At 39.5% G+C, this 18,948-nt stretch overlaps 1 protein-coding gene across 6 annotated transcripts in view; it reads right to left on the bottom strand.

Annotated features, from left to right (window-relative positions):
• The window catches only part of PARP15 (poly(ADP-ribose) polymerase family member 15), a 41,251-nt gene that overhangs the window by 8,281 nt on the left and 14,022 nt on the right, over positions 1-18,948 (bottom strand). For 3 of the 6 annotated variants that reach the window (XM_053663085.1, XM_037132377.2, XM_053663089.1), the window contains 7 exons: positions 18,162-18,224; positions 16,652-16,819; positions 13,942-14,148; positions 13,709-13,855; positions 10,005-10,138; positions 6,902-7,076; positions 4,360-6,593 (listed from right to left, as the gene is read on the bottom strand). In XM_053663085.1, the coding sequence (XP_053519060.1) occupies positions 6,307-6,593; positions 6,902-7,076; positions 10,005-10,138; positions 13,709-13,855; positions 13,942-14,148; positions 16,652-16,819; positions 18,162-18,224 (1,181 nt within the window). In that variant the 3' untranslated portion in view covers positions 4,360-6,306. Of the gene's footprint in view, positions 1-4,359; positions 6,594-6,901; positions 7,077-10,004; positions 10,139-13,708; positions 13,856-13,941; positions 14,149-16,651; positions 16,820-18,161; positions 18,225-18,948 lie in introns of those variants that run through there. The other 3 variants (XM_053663087.1, XM_053663086.1, XM_053663088.1) reach the window with 3 other exon arrangements.

Genomic DNA, 18,948 nt, shown 5'->3' with positions numbered 1-18,948 from the left:
TGTATGGGTTCTTTAAGGGGAACTGCTTGGGATTACAATAGTTTCTTCCACTGACTCAATCCCTGCTGGTTTTTGCAGTCAGACATTATGGAACTTACCTTCCTGGCACTGGAACTGTGGGATGTGGGGCCTGGGACACCTCACTCCTGAGATATCCCTCCTTAATTTTTATCTACTCCAGATGGGTGTGGGACCAGCTTGTTCTGTGTCTCTGCCCCCCACCAGTGTGGATGGATATGGTTTCTTTAATACTGTAGCTGTCAGATTTCAATACAACTTGGTTTCTGATTGTTCTGAGTGATGGTTATTCTATATTTTAATTATAATTTTGATGTGGTTGTGAGAAGACAAGCCATGCTTACCTGTGCCACCATCTTTGTAAAGAATATTTACTATAAGAAACTATGTTTGTTTAATGAAGTATTTAGCAAAAATGAAATAGTAGCTACAAATGATCTTACTAGCCCTACAATAATTAACCCACCACATTGTAAATGAACTTGCTAATATTGTGTTTAATTAACACATCATCCATACTACATGGAATGTGACTAGCTCAGCACTACAGATGAATGAGGAAAAAAATGAAAATGTGACCCCTAATTCTTCCAAGCAGAGTATCTGTTCTCATTTTTCACAAGTGAGAGAAGAAATTGGAAGAGGGGAGAGGGAAGGAATAAAGACAAAAATGCTAAGAAAAGTAAACAGAGAAGAGAATATATGTGAGATAGTAAAGCCCTCTGTGGAAGCAGAGTCCAGAATGGTGGCCTGTGGTCTATGATCAATCAGGTACAATTGCCTGAACTTGGGAAATCTATACAGAAGAAAGCCTTTTCAGGGCAGACCCAAAATGATGGGAGAGTAAGTGAAGACACACTAACCTCCTCCCAGGACCAAACTGGAATTACAACTAAATTAGAAAAATCATTTTGAATAATCAATTGAATATTAGCTGGAGAGAAGCCTTATAACCAAGGATTTATAGAAGCAACCACATCAACACAGTGAGATGGTAGGAAGCGCAGAGGAGCAAAAGGGCTGGTTGGGCTCCTGCAGGTGGCTGATGAAGTTCCAGAGGCATATTTCAGTAGCTGTGGGAGTCTCCCTTGAGAAGTGGGGGGTCCTAACTGCAAGCTGGGCTCCCCAGCCTAAAGCACCAGAATTGGGAACCTAAATACCATCTGGCTGTGAAAAGCAGTGGGTTTCTGTCTGCCAGTGAAAGACCACCAGAGACACAGAGACCCTCTTAAAGGGCCAATGAACAAAATTTCATTTGCAGCCACTACCTTAGTTTCCAGCAGAGGGAGGGCAGAGTGACTAGAGACAAATGAGGAAAGTCTGGCGTTGGTGGCTCTGAGGAAGGAGCTGAATGCTTGGCCACCAAGATCCCTGTGCTGAGTCATTCCCCAAATTGCAGAGGCCATGTTTCTTGGGCAGAACACTCCCCTCCAAGTGGCATTAGCCTGAGGAAAACAATAGCTCCTACCCACAAGAATCTCTCTCACCTTGCCCTGTGGAGTTTAAGCCAGGCAGCTGAATACATCTGGAGGCTATTTCAGTCATTAAGTCTAACAGCAAAGGTGAATCTCAGAAAACTCTGAGACTTTAGCTGACCCAACCCCTGGCCCGCTGCTGGTAAAGGTCTGCTTTCTTGCACAGCCTGGTTCTTCCTGCATGTACCCATGCCCAGCATAGGCAGACACAACTGTGGATCAGTGATAACTCCAAACATGTTTCACAGGGCCAGCCACAGGCAGCATCTGACATAGATCTGCACCAGAGTCTTTGAAGATCTACCTTATACATAGAAATGAACACAAAGAAGCAGCAAAAATGGGAAGATAAAGAAATAGGCCCCAAATGAAAGAACAAGAGAATTCTCCAGAAAAAGAACAAAATGAAATGAAAGCAGGTAATTTATCAGATATAGAGTTTAGAGTACTGATTATAAGAATACTCAACAGCATGAAAAAATACATAAAAACCAGAAGAAAGAACCAGTCATAAATAAAGAATGCAATATCTGAAATAAACAATACACTATAAGGAATAAACAGTAGGTTAGATGAATCAGAGGATTGAATCAGTGATTTGGAGGACAAGGTAGGAAAAAACACCAAAGCAAAGAAGCAAAAAGAAAAAAATAATTTTTTTAAATGAGGAGAGCTTAAGAAACCTTTGGGACAACATGAAATGTAACAACATCCACATTACGGGAATACCAGAAGGAGAAGGGAGTGTGCTAGGGAATCAAGATCTATCTGAAGAAATAATGACCCTATACTTCCATAATTTGATGAAAGAAAAAAACACATAAGTCCAGGAGTTCACAGAGTCCCAAACAATATGGAACCAAAGAGGCTTGCACAAAGACATCTCATAATTAAAATAGCAAAATGAGCTCTGACTGCTGTGGCTCATTGGAATGAGTGCCAGCCTGAAAACCAAAGAGTCATCAGTTCAATTCCCAGTCTAGGGCACATGCCTGGATTGCAGGCCAGGTCCTCAGTAGGGGACATTTGAGAAGCAACCACACACTGATGTTTCTCTCACTCTCTTTCTCCCTCCCTTTCCCTCTCTAAAAATAAATAAATAAAAATCTTTTAAAAAAATAAATAAAATAGCAAAATTAAAGACAAGGAGAGAATCCTAAAAGCTGCAAGAGAAAGGCAGGTAGTTACCTACAAGGGATCTCCAATCAGACTGTCATCTGATTTCCCAATGGAAACACTTCAGGCCAGAAGGGACTGGCATGAAATATTCAAGGTGATGAAAAGCAAGGACCTACAATCAAGGCTACTTACCCAGTAAAGTTATCATTTAAAATTGAAAGAGAAATAAAGAGCTTCCCAGAAGAGAAAAAGCTAAGGGAGTTAGTTAATACAGAACTAATACTACAACAAATGTTAAAGGGCTTTCTTTAAGAACAAGAAAAAGAAAAACAGAGGACATGGACAACAGTGTGATGATTATGGAGGGAAGGACATATAAGGGGAATAAATGGTAATGGAAAAATAGAATAATAAAAACAAAGCCTTTTCTTTTATAATTAGCAAAGCTGGAGGAAGACTTCTCTTGTAGTTAACTTGAAAGTGGGCTCTCCAGAGAAAAGTGGAGCCCATTCTAGTCATATTAATAGAGAATGCCAAGCCAGCTGGGAAAGAGATTAACTTAACAGACCAAAGGACATGATTTTGCTTCAGAATGATGGAAAGTAGAATTTACATATAATTATATATAACTATGTAATTATCAATTGCTTTATATTTTGTTCCTTAAGAAACCATTACAACTTAACAACATGGGTGTTTTACACTCAAGGCTCTGTGTCTTCCTGCTGAAATAGGAGCAGAACAAAATAAACTGGGGAGTCATTGAGTAACAGCACCAGATGAGACAGAAGACAGTAGTTTACATTGTAAGAAAGAGTCTGACTTACCTAAGGAAAAGTTGTTCCATGCTCCAACCTGGCTCTTTAGAATTCTACAGTGGGATTGGGAGCCAAAGCCCAAGTAGTTAACAGAGCATTATTTAACATGTTTTTGTGCTCTGTGTTGTATGAAAGGAGAGAAGGCTAACATGGTTTTTGTGCTCTAGGACTATATTTTCCTCAAGAAATTCAGGAATTTGTGTCTTGTTGAAGGTAAATTATGGTCTTTGCATCTCATATTCCAATCATATGTTTATTGAGAAATTTAAGCACCCTATTTTGACATGACATATATGTAAACACATACATGGAAACAATTAAAATTATGTATAAGATATTTAATGACATGGGGAAAAGGATACAGATATATTGCAAAAGAAAAACTGGATTATTAAACTATAAGTAAAGATGATGACAAAACTTTATCTATACATAAAAAGGAAAATACTTAGCAAATAACTCAATCATTAAGATTGTTTAAAGAAAAAAGTAATAACATGAGACAAATACTTGTAATGTTAAATGGAAAAATACAGATACACTATTATACAATTAGTAATTGAATAACGTATGATTATTTTACTTTCCTGAAGGTGGATAAAGAAACTAGAAGGGAGTACATACATAAGAACACTGGCAGTGGTCTCCTTGGAATGTTGCAATTTGCGTGATGGAGTTTGGTGAGAATTTTTTTTATTGTTTATTGTACTATGGTTGTCCCATTTTCCCCCCTTTGCTCTCCTCCATTCTGCCTGACCCCTACACCCACAGTCAACACCACACCATTTTCTATGTCCATGGGTCATTCATATCCGTTCTTTGACTAGTACCTTCACATTGTTTTAATCAACCCCCACCCCTCCCCTCTCCTCTTACAGCTGCCAGTTTCTTCCATGTTTCCATGGCTCTGGTTCTACTTTGCTCATTAGTTTATTTTTCATTAGATTCCTGTTATAAGTGAGATCGTATGGTATTTTTCTTTCACTGATTGGCTTATTTCACTGAGCATAATAGTCTCCAGTTCCATCCATGCTGTGGGAAAAGATAAGAATTCCTTCTTTCTTTCTGCTGTATAATATTCCATTGTGTAAATGTACCACAGCTTTTTAATCCATTCATCTACTGCTGGGCACATAGGCTGTTTCCAACACTTGGCTGTTGTAAACAGAGCTACTATGAACATTAAGATGCATAGGTTCTTTTGAATTGATGTTTCAGTATTCTTAGGGTATATTCCCAGTAGTGGAATCACTGGGTCATAAGGCAGTTCCCTTTTTAATTTTTGGAGGAAATTCCATACTGTTTTCTGTAGTGGCTGCATCGGTCTGCATTCCCATGCTCCAGGGTTCCCTTTTCTCCACATCCTCACCAGCACTTGTTGTTAACTGGTGAGAGTTTTTAAAATACATTTTTGTACTTTTTAAATTGTGCATGTGCTTTACTTATTATGATAATGTAAGCACTTCTTAAATGTCTGCAACTCTTAAAAAGTAGTGTTGCAGGGTAAATAAGCTGCTAAACATTTTTTAGAATTTGACTAACATTAGTATAAGGGCTAAATCTGAAGGGCCGTCATCTCTAAAATAAATGAGATGTGTTCTGGGTCAGTGTAGGTAGGACAATGAGGTAATAGACACAGAAGGATAGATTTCAACTCAGTGTAAGCAAGTTATCCAATAATATGAGCTGTCTCAGAATAGAATGGGTCCTCTCAAGATGGTGAGTGCTGGACATAGTCAAGCAGATGCTAGAAGGCTTTTTGCCCTAGGAGTGGGAGATAGTGAAGGAAGAAAGGTGAGGGGACAGTGGGACTAGATGATGTAGTGTCTTTTTTACTGCTAACATGTTATCAATTTATCATTCATTCATTCATTTATATGACTTCCAAGATGGTCCTCAATGATCCTTGCCTAGTGGTGTCCATGCCTTGTTTAATTCCCTCTCAAATTTAATGAGCTGATTCATGTAACCAATAGGATATTGTGGAAAAAATGGAGCATGACTTCAGAAGGTAAGCCATAAAAGACATCGTGGCTTCTGCCTTCTCTTTCCTAAATTTCTCACTGTGGAGTAAGCTAACTGCCATGTCATGAGGACACTAAAGCAACTCTGCGGAGAGCCCCAAGTGGACAAGAACTGAGGACTCCTGCCAATGACTAACGAAACCTTGCCAGCTATCTGAGTCATTCACCTTGGAGGCAGATCCTCCAGTCCCAATGAGGCCAGCAGATAACTGCATCTCCTGCCGACATCTTCACTGCAACTTCATGGTAAACCTTAAATCAGAATGACTCAGCTAAGCCAGTCCTGAATTCCTTACCCACAAAGCCACTAAGTTTGGTGGTAACTTGTAATGTAGCATTAGATATCAATACAATACATTTTTTACCTGATTTGTTCCACAACAGAGTCGATGTAATATTCTTTGATTCAGTCATTCTATTGCTAATAAGTGTTTCTGAGAGAGACAAAATCCCCAGTTGTTACAGATGCATAATAGCAGCCCCTTCATTTAATAGTAGGCTTTAGCTCAACACAGTTTGACGTCTTAACATATTCTAATAAGAATGGTGACAACCTCTTTTTATAGTGATTCATCTTATTTCTTTTCTAATAGAAAAGGAGAAAGGTGCTCTCTGTTCTCCTATGGATTTGGTATCTAAAGTTGTAGCTATAATTGTGTTATTTACATTTCTCAGCTTCTACCCATCAATATGCTCAGAAAATAGGTATGATATGAATTGTAATAAAGAATTTTAAGAGACTTTTTTCACCATTATAGTACCTAACATGGAGATTTTTAAATCTATGTAAATAAGCCAAAGATAAAAACTATAAATTGTTCTTATAAATAGATGACTAACTCCTATGTTTTATCATCTGAAAGTTATGAGATATTCTGGATAAGCCTGATAATCAAAGAATACCACAAATACCTTTGGATGTTGTATATCATCTGTGACAGAGTCAAACAGATCTGTGGAATTAAAAGTGTTCTTTGATGGTGGGCTAATTAATTCCTCATGTCCAAGTGTATAGGCTCCTGTAAGGACTCGTGCAATGTAAACATGCTTCCTCCCATTGCCATCTGGTGTGGAGTAGTTATCATTAGCAGAATAACTGGCATCAACAGCAAAATAGGTTCCTTTTCCATAGGCTATAGCTATAAAGAGAAAGACAAAAGCTTTCCTAAGAACATAAAATTATCCCACTGTGTAGAACCATGCCCAAACCTGCCAAATAAAATTTTAATATAGTTCTTGGTCCCCAAAGCCACTCTTCATCATTTCTAAAATTCACTCCATCTGCCCTCAGAAGGTTGCCAGTCTCCTTTTGGGTGAGACAGAATGAGCTGTATCCTGACAATGACAACATGGCTGCCGTCTACAGCTATGCTGCTTGGGTGTGAATAGTCAACATGAGAACTTCCATTCACTTCATTCCAATCAGTCAGACTACTCGCTTCCTTACCATTCTTCCCAGCATAACTGCGATTAAAGCCGTGCTGATTGATGTGTGGCACTGAGTCTGCACTTGTCCCATGGAAGAGGATTCTCTCATTACCCATATGGCCATTCTTCATGTCCATGTGCTTTTTCTTCATCTGGTAGCTCTGCCAGAGAAATGTATTCTGTATCCTCTGAATCTGTAAATGACAAAGAGCAAAACATTTTGGAAATTACCTTAGAGCTCAGTATAGTGTTTATTGTGGCCTTTAAGCAATATAGAGGAGAAGAAGAAAATGCAAATAGCAAATTCAGAGTAGGTGATGACAAGAGAAAAATTCTGAGATGTTCTAAATTGAATTAAAGTGGGCTAGAGAATGAGAGAAAGACAGCAGCTAACAAGATTGCTCACATTTTTTAGTGTATGTTGGAACTGTTAATTAACTTCCAGGTGGTTATTTCTGAGATTATCTGAAAGAGAGAGTAGCTAGGCATCACCAGACCCAAGGAATCTCCATTTCTTGTTTACACATGAACTTTCCAGACTGTTGACCACCCCAATCCAAAGAAGTAAACGCTTCTTCCTTACGGACTCTGCACCTACTCCAGAACTAGCCCTGCTTCACCTTCTTTATCTACAGCCAATGTAAACTCTTTCAAAACACATCTTCCTACCTCTACCTGATGTGCAAAAACGCTGGCCAACTCCAGGACGGCGGACATTTTGCCTTTTCCACCTGCCCCTGCTGCTGGAGGTTTAGACTTCATGCCCCAGGTCCTGGTCTTTTTATTTTGCTAGCAATGGCCCAATAAATCCTTTCTTTTAAAAAAATTTTCAGCTGTGGAAGTTAAATACTTTGTTTAATGATAACTCTCTGCCTTCAGACAAAGGATAAGCTATCTGTATATTGTGTTTATTATTATCTACTTTTCATAGAAGAGTTTATAATTTATATAAAAATGTTTACCTATATGTATTCCCTGGAATTCCTGGAAATTTATTGACATTCAAATTCCTACTAAAAAATTATAATCATTTAATAATTATTTCCTTAACCCCTTCTGGTCTCCCAATCATAGTTCTTTCTGCATTTCTCCATTTATGGTCACAAATCACCTCATAACTGCGTAATTTAATGACTAATTCTTTCCAGAAACCACAGTAGCACTTCAAAACATAAATCATCCCCTCCTTGAAACTTTATCTTTCTTTAGCTTTTTTCAGAAAATCATTCTTTAGAAAATGAATTTAAAATACATTCATGTTGGGTCTCTTCCCTCAAGATACTTTCGATTTAGTGGGGGAGAAAGACAAGAAAACAAATCACTACCCTTCATTATGATAAGGGATAGATTAGGAGAACATACGGAGAGTAGAAAAACATCAGAAAGAAATCCAGATAATCTATGTCTAGGGAGAGAGGAGATCTGAGGAAATAATGTTCTAGAAAAAAGGCAGAAGAGAGGCTGAAGAAGAAGGAAGTGGATAGCTGTAGAGGGTAGTGAGGAGAAGTCAAGTGATAAAAGCAGAAGGGAAAGTTGTTTTGCTGAGAGTGATGGAGTCCTCAGGAGAGTGGTGAAGGTTTAGAGTAGGGAATGCATGAAGGAGGTGACTAGAGGAAGCCAGGAAGGATTCCAGCTACTGGAGGGTCCAGCTGAAGTTGGAGGCCATGAATTAGTAATGATTTTATCTAGCAGCCAGGGGAGAGAAGGTACGTTAGAGACTTAATCCAAAGTTGGGGTTTTTCCAAATGGGTATGACAGGGCAAGAGCCAAGAATGTTGCAGATATCCAGTAAACACAACTGAAGCATGGTTCCAGTACTCGCAACAGCTTTAAACATAATGATGCAACTCCTCCTTTAAATCCTATGCTTTCCACAGTCTCTTTTCTCATTCTCCTTTCTCAGAAATTTTTATTCCATCCTTCAGTAGGTATGGAATAGTATATGTTCTACAACATACTAAGTTCTGGGAATGTAGAGATGAGCAGGAGGTGATTCCTACTTTAAGAAGTCCACTGCCACCCTGGCCAGTGTGGCTCAGTTGGAGCATTGGCTCATAGACCAAAAGGTTGTGGGTTCAATTACTGGTCAGGATGCCTATGAGAAGGCAACTAATCCAGTTTCCTTCTCACACTGATCTCTCTCTTTCCTTCCCTATCTGTCTCTCTCTCTTCCTCTCTATCTAAAAGCAATTTAAAAATGTCTTCTGGTGAGGATAAAAAAAAGAAGTCCATTGTCAAATAGGGGAGTGAGGCTTGTGAAAGGTTACCAAAGCATGATTTCAAAAGTGCTCTAGTAAGTACACAGCTTTAAGGAAGCATCAGCTAGATTTTGAATGACTAGAATGCCACACCCTGCTCTGATCTCTATGGTATAATAAGGACTTTCTCACAAACTGCTGTACTTTACTGGCTGATATTTTTATGCAGCATAGTGCATGGACAGTGTGAAATCTCCAAACATGTGTTCCATTTCATCCGAATTGTGGAGCAACTTCTGGTTTGGGTGGAGTTGGCCGTCCTATGGTTCTAGAATGGAGCCCAGCTGGGTTAAACAAATTGTACGGTGGGATCCAATAGCCCAGGTCCAAGCCAATCAGCATATGGCACTCCCCTGACACAGACTGGTTGGAATGGTCCGATCAACACAAAGCCTGGGACTCTTATCTATTAATTCTGCAGAATGTGGAGGAGGGGAAGACTCAGATTCTCTGATTGACACCGGCAGCCATCCTATGATCACAAGACAGTCCTGCCTTCAAATGAAACTGAGACTGTGAACAGCAAATCCAGAGAATCTGGATCTATGGCATCGTCAAGCCACTGGATTGAACTGCTCCAAACACCATCCTACTCCTGAACTTTCCATTAAGTTTCAGTACATTTCTTCTTTTTCATCAGTTTCAGTGGGTTTATGAATTGTAACATATACATGTGACTTTGGGGAGTCTCCTTCATTATTGCAAATGGATAAATCATGAGATTTGAAGTCTATGGAACTTGAGTTAGTCTAATTATAATAAATATAGCAAGATATAAAAGAAGAAAGAGTGTTGTTTAAAAAGATAGCTTTCATGTTAGTTTTTCAATATTTAAAAGAAGTAGTTTTTAAAATGTAATGTTACCTTCTCTATTGTGTAGAAACGACAAGTCCGAGAGAACCTCTCCTTCACAGTGTCGTATTCTGACTGTCCGGGCTGTAGCTGGATCACACAAAACAGCTGCTGATTCATGTCAGTCCAGGACTCAGGAATATCATCTGGGAAGTTAGCATTTAGTGAACACATGATATCCATTACCAGCAATCTCTCAAAATCAAGGCTTTTTTTTTTTTTTTTTTGCTCTTTTTCTCATTCACCTAATCCTGGTCTTTGGGGGTAGGGAAGGAGCTTCCTTAAATCTGTGTACTTAACTAAGGATTTTACTATCCTGAACTTGAAACACAGATGAACTGAACAGTTCCAACGCTAATATGACATAGGTTAATTAACGGTTTAGCTAAAATATTTAGATAAACTTAGATTTACTATAGCTTGAAATTATAATGTTCCCAGAAATTTCTACGGAATTAATTCCACAAGAAACTGATATGCAAACATGAAAGCTAATTTATTGATGTTTTCACTTTTATTGGTTTTATTTAGTGTGGTTCTTTATTATTTTTCTTTTACAACATGATTACCCTGCTAAAGATATTTAAAGCACCTTGTTCTGTCTCCCATCTTCCATGCTAAATAAACACTACATAAAAAAAATAATGGGAAAAAAAGGAAATAATGGAAGTGTGAAGTCAATGTTTTCATATAAAGTGGTGATGCTCAAAGTTTTTTTCTTTCCAGTGCCTTCCAGAAACTTCAAACACACATCAACTTCCTGAGATGGTATTACTAGTAGAAATATGGACAGACCGTATTAGAGAAGAAAATACCATGATATCACAGATAAAAAAAACAAAAGATTTCTCCTTACAAACAAGCTACAATTTGCCCATTTCCCATGAAGGATACACTGGACCTGGGAGAGGAGTCCAGGGCACTCCCTTCCTGCTTAGCAAGTCCATTCGGGGAATGAAATTCTAGTGATAATGGGTTAGAAGCATCTAACCCTAATTTGGAAGGTCTTTTCAAATTCCATTTTCAAAGCATTTTTCTGGAGAATTTCCCATGGTAGGGTGTGTAGTTTCTGCAAATTAAGTTATTTTCTTTTCCCCACTGTCCACTGCTTCCAGATCTTTTGGCTTAATCATTTCTAGTCCTAGGTGTTCGAGTCCTCTTGGACTTGCTTTTCTTTTTCTGAATGCAGCAGGCAAGACTGGAAAGTAAGTGAAGTGCTTGTTTCTTTGGGCCCCCTCTTCCTTTCATGACCAGAGATTGCAGAGCAGAAAACTACCAGCACTTGGAGTCAGAAAACCTGGTGAGCCTCAACCTGTGACAGCCACATGAGTCTTCACTTTCTCATCTGTAAACTGGAAATGGTAAGATCTGCTTTCTTCACCACTTCATGGGATTGTTACAAGTTTAAAATATAATATGAGGCATTAAAGCACTTTAAGGAATGCCAAGTCCTTTATGAAGACATTGTTATTATTCTTTAAAAATGATTAGGCTTGACCTTTTCTACATCCCAGAGGTACGTGTACTTAAAAGGAGAGTGAAGGGTAAAGCCAAGGGTATTTTCTTAACAGAAACAACTTTTAAATCACACCCTTCAGCCCTATTACCTCTACTCTACCTGTGGACAAATGGCGTCTCTGGATAAACAATTTAAGGATAATAAAATTGTGTCCCAGGAAAGCCAAATGAATACTCGAGCATTTAATACTACCTGGGAGGCCACCGTCAAAGTAAGGAACAGAACTGTGTTCCGTTGTCGTGCAGCCCAGTGCTTCACAACAAACAACATAATAGCTACTTTTCTTTAAAAGTTTAGTTGGCACTTTCTTGAGCCCTTTTCCTAGAAATATTTTTTAAAAGATAAATGTCTCTCTAGTTCCCATTCCTGGTGTTGAAGATAAATGCCCTCCTACACCTCTCCTTGCATGCTCTGCCTCAGTCTCCTCTCCATGTGTAGAGGTGGGATTAGACACCAAAGAGTCCTGGCTCTGCCTTTAGTCTTCTTTCTCTTCACTCTTCATACTCTCCATGGACTATCCAATCCACGCTCAACTCCCACCTTCTTACCCAACTCCCAAATATATATCTCTAGTGTCTGATATCCAGTGGGTGCTCAATAAGTGTTCTCTGAACCAATAAATAGCTTTAACATACAATGGAAAAGTAGCTGTGTATCATCTGTTCAAAAGAAACTCAAAGCTATCCTCTTTCAGTTTTCTTTCAAAGAAGTCCATATGATAAATCCACACGAAAACTTAAGTTCATCTTTGCCAACAGAGTTCCTTTTTACCTGGCACTTTATCTGTATTATCCCTGCCAGCTAATAACAAAGATTATATAAGGCAGTTTAGTTAATTGTTTTTGCCTCAAGTACCATATGGTCACTTGCCTGCTTATTTTAGTCATTTTTCGTTTCCTTCTCCGAACATTGTTTTATTACATACATTTCATACGTCAACTTAAATGCTGGGTGAACAAGTTTAACTTTATTTTTTACTTTACTAACAATGACTTACTGCTCTTATATTTAAATAAAAATTTTCCTCTACAAAGGCCAAGGTAAAAAATGTTCATTTATATATTCCTTGGATAGTATAGTAGATATGTATTATTTTCAACTGTCTGGCATCCTTTTTCCTTTTTTCTGGTAAAAGCATCCTGAATTTCCTTTGGAGGACAACCCCATTGCTTCAGATAGTGATCCCCTCCAGTTCATGTGTAGAGCATGTGACTCCAGCTTGGCCGAATAATGTAGTCCTGCAAAGATGACCTGAGCTGGTCCAATCAGAAGGAAGCTCAGGCCTTATACTGGTGCTTCCCAGGCATCACGCTCCTGATAGGTTACATTGCTCCTGGGTACTCTCTGTCCTGCTGGAACTGAGCATAAAAGGATGTGGACCTGAACCTGCAAGCAGCCACCTCTCATTGTGTGGAGATTTGTGATAAAGACAGCACAGCTGAGAAGAAAATGGGAGATGAAGAAGCCAGAGTCCAGATGATATCATCTGAGCCCCTGGATCAAAATGGACATGAAGCTAAGTATGCATGGACTTTATAGACATATGAGTCAATGAATTCTTTTTTTTTTTTGCTTAATGTAGTTTAAATTGAATTTTCTATTACTTGCTACTGGAAGAGTCTTAACAGATCCAACTATCATTCTTATTTATTGTGCGTGTGTACACGGAGCTCTTACGTGTACTGTGTGTTGCAGCACATTGAGGAGAATAGTTGTCAGGAAATAAGTGTAAGGAGAAATTAAATTCCTGCTGGCAGACAACAATTTTCAGTTTAGGAAGGCAGCTTGTGACGGGTAGGTCTCATTACCAGTAAAACCCACAGTGCTTTCCAATAAGTGCTCAAATTGGGTAAAAATAGTGCAAGAGGAAGCTGTACTTCAAGTTACTCTAACAGCAGTACATAAGCCACAACATGGGAGAAAGCTAGATGAGAGGAGTAGGTCAATACAGATACTTTCACACCAGAAATCTGTCTGCTTGTGATGTTACACAACCAGATGACCTTGGGCACTCTTTTCCTGCATCTGTTTCTGTTCTCAGACTAACTTGTCTAGAGACGGAGGATCAATAAACCAGCATTAACTAGTTAGTTCATAGCTGTAAGGGGCACGAAGTGTCAATACCCATCAATAAAGGGGAAAAATGGGTCATTGGTTTGGATTTTCAAACTCTATTCCCGTCTTTCTGCTTTCTCACCATCACTCTCCTCTTCTTGTTCATTTGTAATTCCTGCTTCCCAGGCACAATTTTGTCCCTCAGAAGAACAATCAGTTGACAGATTTTGCTCCACAGTCCTTGTACTTTTCCATTGTATTATAGGATGCTGTTTGTGAAGTCCTAAAACTGATAGAAACAGTGAGCATTCCCATCTAAACATTTTCTAAGTAATATCAGAGGTAACCACATGGTTTTTTTAAAGAATATCTTACATGCAGCCTTGGAGAATGTGGACTGAAAGATGGGTGATGTGGTTATTTCTCTTTTCTTCATTTCACCATAGAATACATTTAGCAGCTTAGTTTGAAAGACAACAACTTTAACTTTTTTTAATGATGAAGTAGAATATTTCCGTGTGAAGTCTACAACAGCATCGATCATGTCATCAGCAACCCTCTTTGGGTTTTTCCCAGCATTTCCTGAAAAACGATTTTTTTTAGTGACAAAAAAAATTTCAGCTGGTGTTGGTTGTGTGACCAGACTTGGAAAATGTGGCTCTTGGTGCTGAGAGAGGAAAGCAGCACCTGAAAGCCAGGAACTGCCCTGGCACTCACAGCTGGAACTTGGAATTCTCCAGCTGAATACAAACAATTTCACAGAATGTCATCAAATGTAACTACTCTGCAGCTGTGATGAATTAAGCCAAAACTAGACCACTGCATAATCATGTCTGACCACAGACAAAAATATGAACACTACCCATACCACATCATGGCTAAGCATCCCCCATCTTGACTAATATGAACAATTGTTGCTTCATTACCAATCACTGCTTTAGCTACAGTCTTCTCTTCTTCTAGGTAAGATACCCAGTCATAGAATGACATCTGCTTCCTGAAAGTATCCAATCCAGAGCTAAGCCCAACTTACTTGTGACTACCATAAAATCACCTAACACGAGTGCAAATCTCCTAATAAGTCCTTTCTAACAACCTTTTGCTAAGATGCTGCAGAGTCCCCGCAGTGTGTCTTCCTACTGGTCTTCAGCTGAAGGGCATTGGAAGTTCAAGAAAAGAACATGTGATCTGGATGCAGATCTGCGGTTTTGTCCTGGCTCTCCACTGATTAGCTGCATGATCGTAGATAAGTGCTTGGATCTCTCTTATATTAGTTTGCTAGGTCTGCCAGAACAACGGGTCATGGACTGGTGGCTTAAGCAACAGAAATTCACTTTCTTAAAATTTCAGAGGCTAAAAGTCTGAGATCAAGGCATTGGAAAGATTAGTTTCTTTTGACGCCTCTCTTCTACCAGGTGGCCGTGTTCTCTCTGTGTGTCTTCACCCGGTCTTCTCGGTACATCTGTCAGTATCCTCATCTCCTGTCCTGACAAAGCACCAATTCTGTTGGAGTAGGGACCACTCTGATAACCTCATGTTAACTAACTTGCATCTTCAAAGGCTGTATCTCCGAATATACACATATTCTGAAGTTCTAGAAGTTAACACTTCAACATATGAATTTGGGGGTCACAGCCCAGTCCACAACACCGCTAAACTTCAGGTTACTCAGCTACAAAATTGGGGTGATCATAGAAAGTAATAGATAATAGAGATAAGAATGGGGTAGCTGAGAATATAATAATTAAGAGCATAATGGTAAAAATAGAACACACGGTATAAAAAAAAAGTAATAGTTGGAATGTAGAGGCCTGGTTGCCTGGGTTTAAACCTTGCTATGCTGCTCACTAGCTGTTTGACCCTGTGCTTTAATGCCTTAAGTTTTTATCTACAAACTGTGGAAAGTAACAGTCAAGGCTGGGGCCAGATTTTTGTAGGGTTTGAAATGTATACATCTCGGGAAAACATTATAAAATTACAAATATAAAATTATGGTAAAAGTGAATATTTAGAATCAAAAAGAGAAGTCAAAACAAAGTATGAATTTTTAAATGCTGAAAAGCATATTCCCAAGTCAACTTGTTTTAGCTGTATTCCAAAAGCGCTTGCGGCCACTCCAACACCCAGGGCCAGGGAACTGAGAAGTCAAAGTAGGAAGTAACAATGGTTTAACCCACAATGGTTAAACCATGTCACTTTTGAAGTTTTACTAAATCACGTAACTATGTGAAGGCATTAAGGCCCTTCTATGGGCTTTTTAAAAAGCCTATGCAATTTGGTGTGAATGAATCAGGGAGTGGGTTATTAACATCAGTGAATGATTGTATGATATGATAGAGATGAGGAGGAAAGTGTTCCTAGAAATGGTGAGCAGAATGAACCTGAGCTTGTTGGCTAATGACAGCGACTGCAACTTACTCATGATTTTATCTCCAGTGCCTTGCACAGGGCTAGGTTACCACCTTTCAGTCTAATGAATGTATGAATGAGGAGCCGGTTGGGAGATACTGAAGTAAACCAGATGGGAGAGGCCTCAAGGGTTTGGAAACTAAAAGGGAGGCTGAAACTGAGCGACTCCCTGGAAGGAGGTTTAATAGGACCTGTTGACTCTGGGGCTCTGGGACACAAAGAAGCAAGGAGGGCAGGTTAGCTGAGAGCATCAGGGCACCACTGAAGGAGGAAACGAAAATCCAAGGCAATTCAAGGGATAATGATGAGCTTGGATTGTGATATAATTAGGTTTCTGGTGACAGAGAATCTCACAGAGGAGATCATGGAAAAGGTTAGAAATGCTCAGTTGGTTGTCAGTGCAGAAATGGTAATTGATATAATGAGAACAAAAGAATCCCCCAAAGGGGGAAAAATAAACAGTGAGAAAAGCATGAAGTTAAGGGCCAAACATGGAAAGATAACTTAGGAACCTAAAATAAAGAAAAAGATGGATGAAGGAGGCACTAGAAAGTTTGCCCACTCCCTCATTTACCTCACTGCCGTTTTCTGGACTCAGCACAGAGTTCATTAAAAGTGAGATTGTCTAAATGAGTTTGGATTATCTCAAATCTTTAAGTGATGAGGGGCTGCAAACCTGTTCCGATGGCAGGAAGGGAAACAGATTTGTACTTCCTCCGTTCACACTCTTCTAGAACACTGGAAACTGTTTTCCTGACATCATTTTCCCCAAGAACATGAATTATTCTTTTGCACATTAAGTATCCACCTTGTGTAACTATGAAATCTCTGTGAGGCTGTGTTGCTGGAAGAAAAAAAGGAAGAAAAGAAAACACATCCAGCACATTACTTACGGGAAGCAACATTGATGACTGAGAAATGAAAATAGCTGACTTCAGAAGAAACTGAAGATTCTGACCAAGTCCAGCCTCCCTCCATCTGGCTGGTTTCACTAACTGTGTGTGGCGGGCTCATTGTCTTCACAATCCAGATTCTGCATTGTTGAATATTTTGGTAGCTTTTCCAAAGGCAGTGTATCCAGTTAGCTAATCTCTAAATACCAAGCCAACTCTGGGCTGTATACTTATTTCCTTGTTCCTTGATCTTTCTATCTAAGGTCAGATATGCAACTGAAACCAATCACGCACTGTTTGCACGGTTACAGTTCTAACTCTCCATAAAACTCACTCTTGCACACAATCCCTCAGACACACTGCTTGCCCCACTGTTTGTGAGGCACTGTACTAGCCTATCCATGGCTTGTTTTCCCTTAAATAAAGGACTACAAACTTGTTACTAAATTGCTTTAGTTTTGTCATTTGACATTTTTTTTTAATTTGGCTGTCCCTGAGTTGTATCCTTTATAATGCACAGGTAAATGTAAGAAAAGTGTTTTCACTGAGTTCTGTGAGTTGTTCTAGTGAATAGTTGAACCTCAGAAAGGGTTCTTGGGAACCTCTAAATTTACAGCCAGCCAGTCAGAAGGACAGGTGGCCCCTGGGGCTGAAAACTAGTCTTGAAGCAAGGCCACTCTTGTGGCACTAAGACCTTTAACTTGTGGGATCTGGCGCTAACTCCAGGTAGATAGTGTCAGAATTGGAGAATTGGTCAGTGTCAGAAAACACCTTAGACCCACACAGACCTCTGTATCATTCATAAAGAGAAGTCAGCTACATGGTGTGCTATACAAATCAGAACAAGATTGGGGAAAGTAAAAGGTGATTCGCACAGCACTTCACAGCTTACAAAACTCATTTTCATATTCATCGTTCCTTCTCATCCTCATAACCACAGGTGGGGCAGCCACTACCATACTCCTCATCAGTAGAACCGTCTTATGGGCGAGAGAATCAGAGTCCTTAGAGGTTGGATCATGCGCCCAGGATCCCTCCATATGTGGCGGAGCCTGGATGGATTATTAGGATCAGGCATGGGTTCTTTCTAACTCTCAGGAAGAGAAGGTGGGATGGTGGGATGAAGGACCTCTCCCCCACGGCCACCGTGACATATACCACCTGTGTCTGCTCTCCCAGCGGACCCACCTTCTTCCAAAGTGCTCGCCACTTATTTCCCCGTGGACCCTCTCATAGTATTCTCAGCCCTCTAACTTTCAACAAGTTGTAGGCAAAAGCAACATGTGACCATACCGAGTACAGCACATTCATGTTCCACAGCTGGGCCAGCACCTTCTAAAATTGCTTTTGACACCCCTACAGAAGACATTAATGATATAAAGCATCCATTAAAATTCAGTAAGTGGTTATAGCTTTTGTACATTAGACTTTTGGTCAGCTCACCCTTTGCATAATCCAATGATGCCATCTCCCTCAAACCCACCTTCTCTATAGCAACCTTCATTTAATGGTGAATGAATAAACAATCTGGCCCACAGCGTGATGGCACAGCCCAATAGCCAAAAGTCCCCAGTGTCTGCAGCTATATCATTTCTATGTGTCCTGGGATATTTTTGCAGTTAAGTGGTTCTCATTCTATGCTTATTATTTTACACAATTGAACAAGCAATGCAAAAATAAAATTCCTGATACAAATGAGAAGCATGGGTCTCAAACCTATAATAAAACTGAGCATTTTACTTAAGTTCTTTGATTTTGTTATTTAATTCTGTTTGGTTTGGTTTTTCACAATTAGACAGTTGGCTGGCTTCAGTCCAGTGGATCTTCCCCTCAGGACTGTGGCTTCACCACCCTGGTCATGTCTGGTGACAGCTGGGCCGAGTGGTTGAAAAACCATTTTGGACTTTGCATTTTGGACTTTGGATGGACTTTGCATTTTGATACACTGGGTCTGAGCTGACTCCGCCACTTGCTATCTAATACGTGACTAGTTAGTTCCTCCTCTGTTACACAAAGGCTGTCATAGGACTTTTCTTACAGAGTTGTTTGAACATTAAAAGAGATAATGGATAAAAAATGC

This window comes from Artibeus jamaicensis, unplaced genomic scaffold, assembly GCF_021234435.1.
Source record: "Artibeus jamaicensis isolate MK-2021 breed Jamaican fruit bat unplaced genomic scaffold, CSHL_Jam_final contig_3126, whole genome shotgun sequence".
Lineage (NCBI taxonomy): Eukaryota > Metazoa > Chordata > Mammalia > Chiroptera > Phyllostomidae > Artibeus > Artibeus jamaicensis.
Note: the sequence above shows the minus strand (reverse complement) of the source record. Positions and strands in the feature narration are given on the sequence as shown.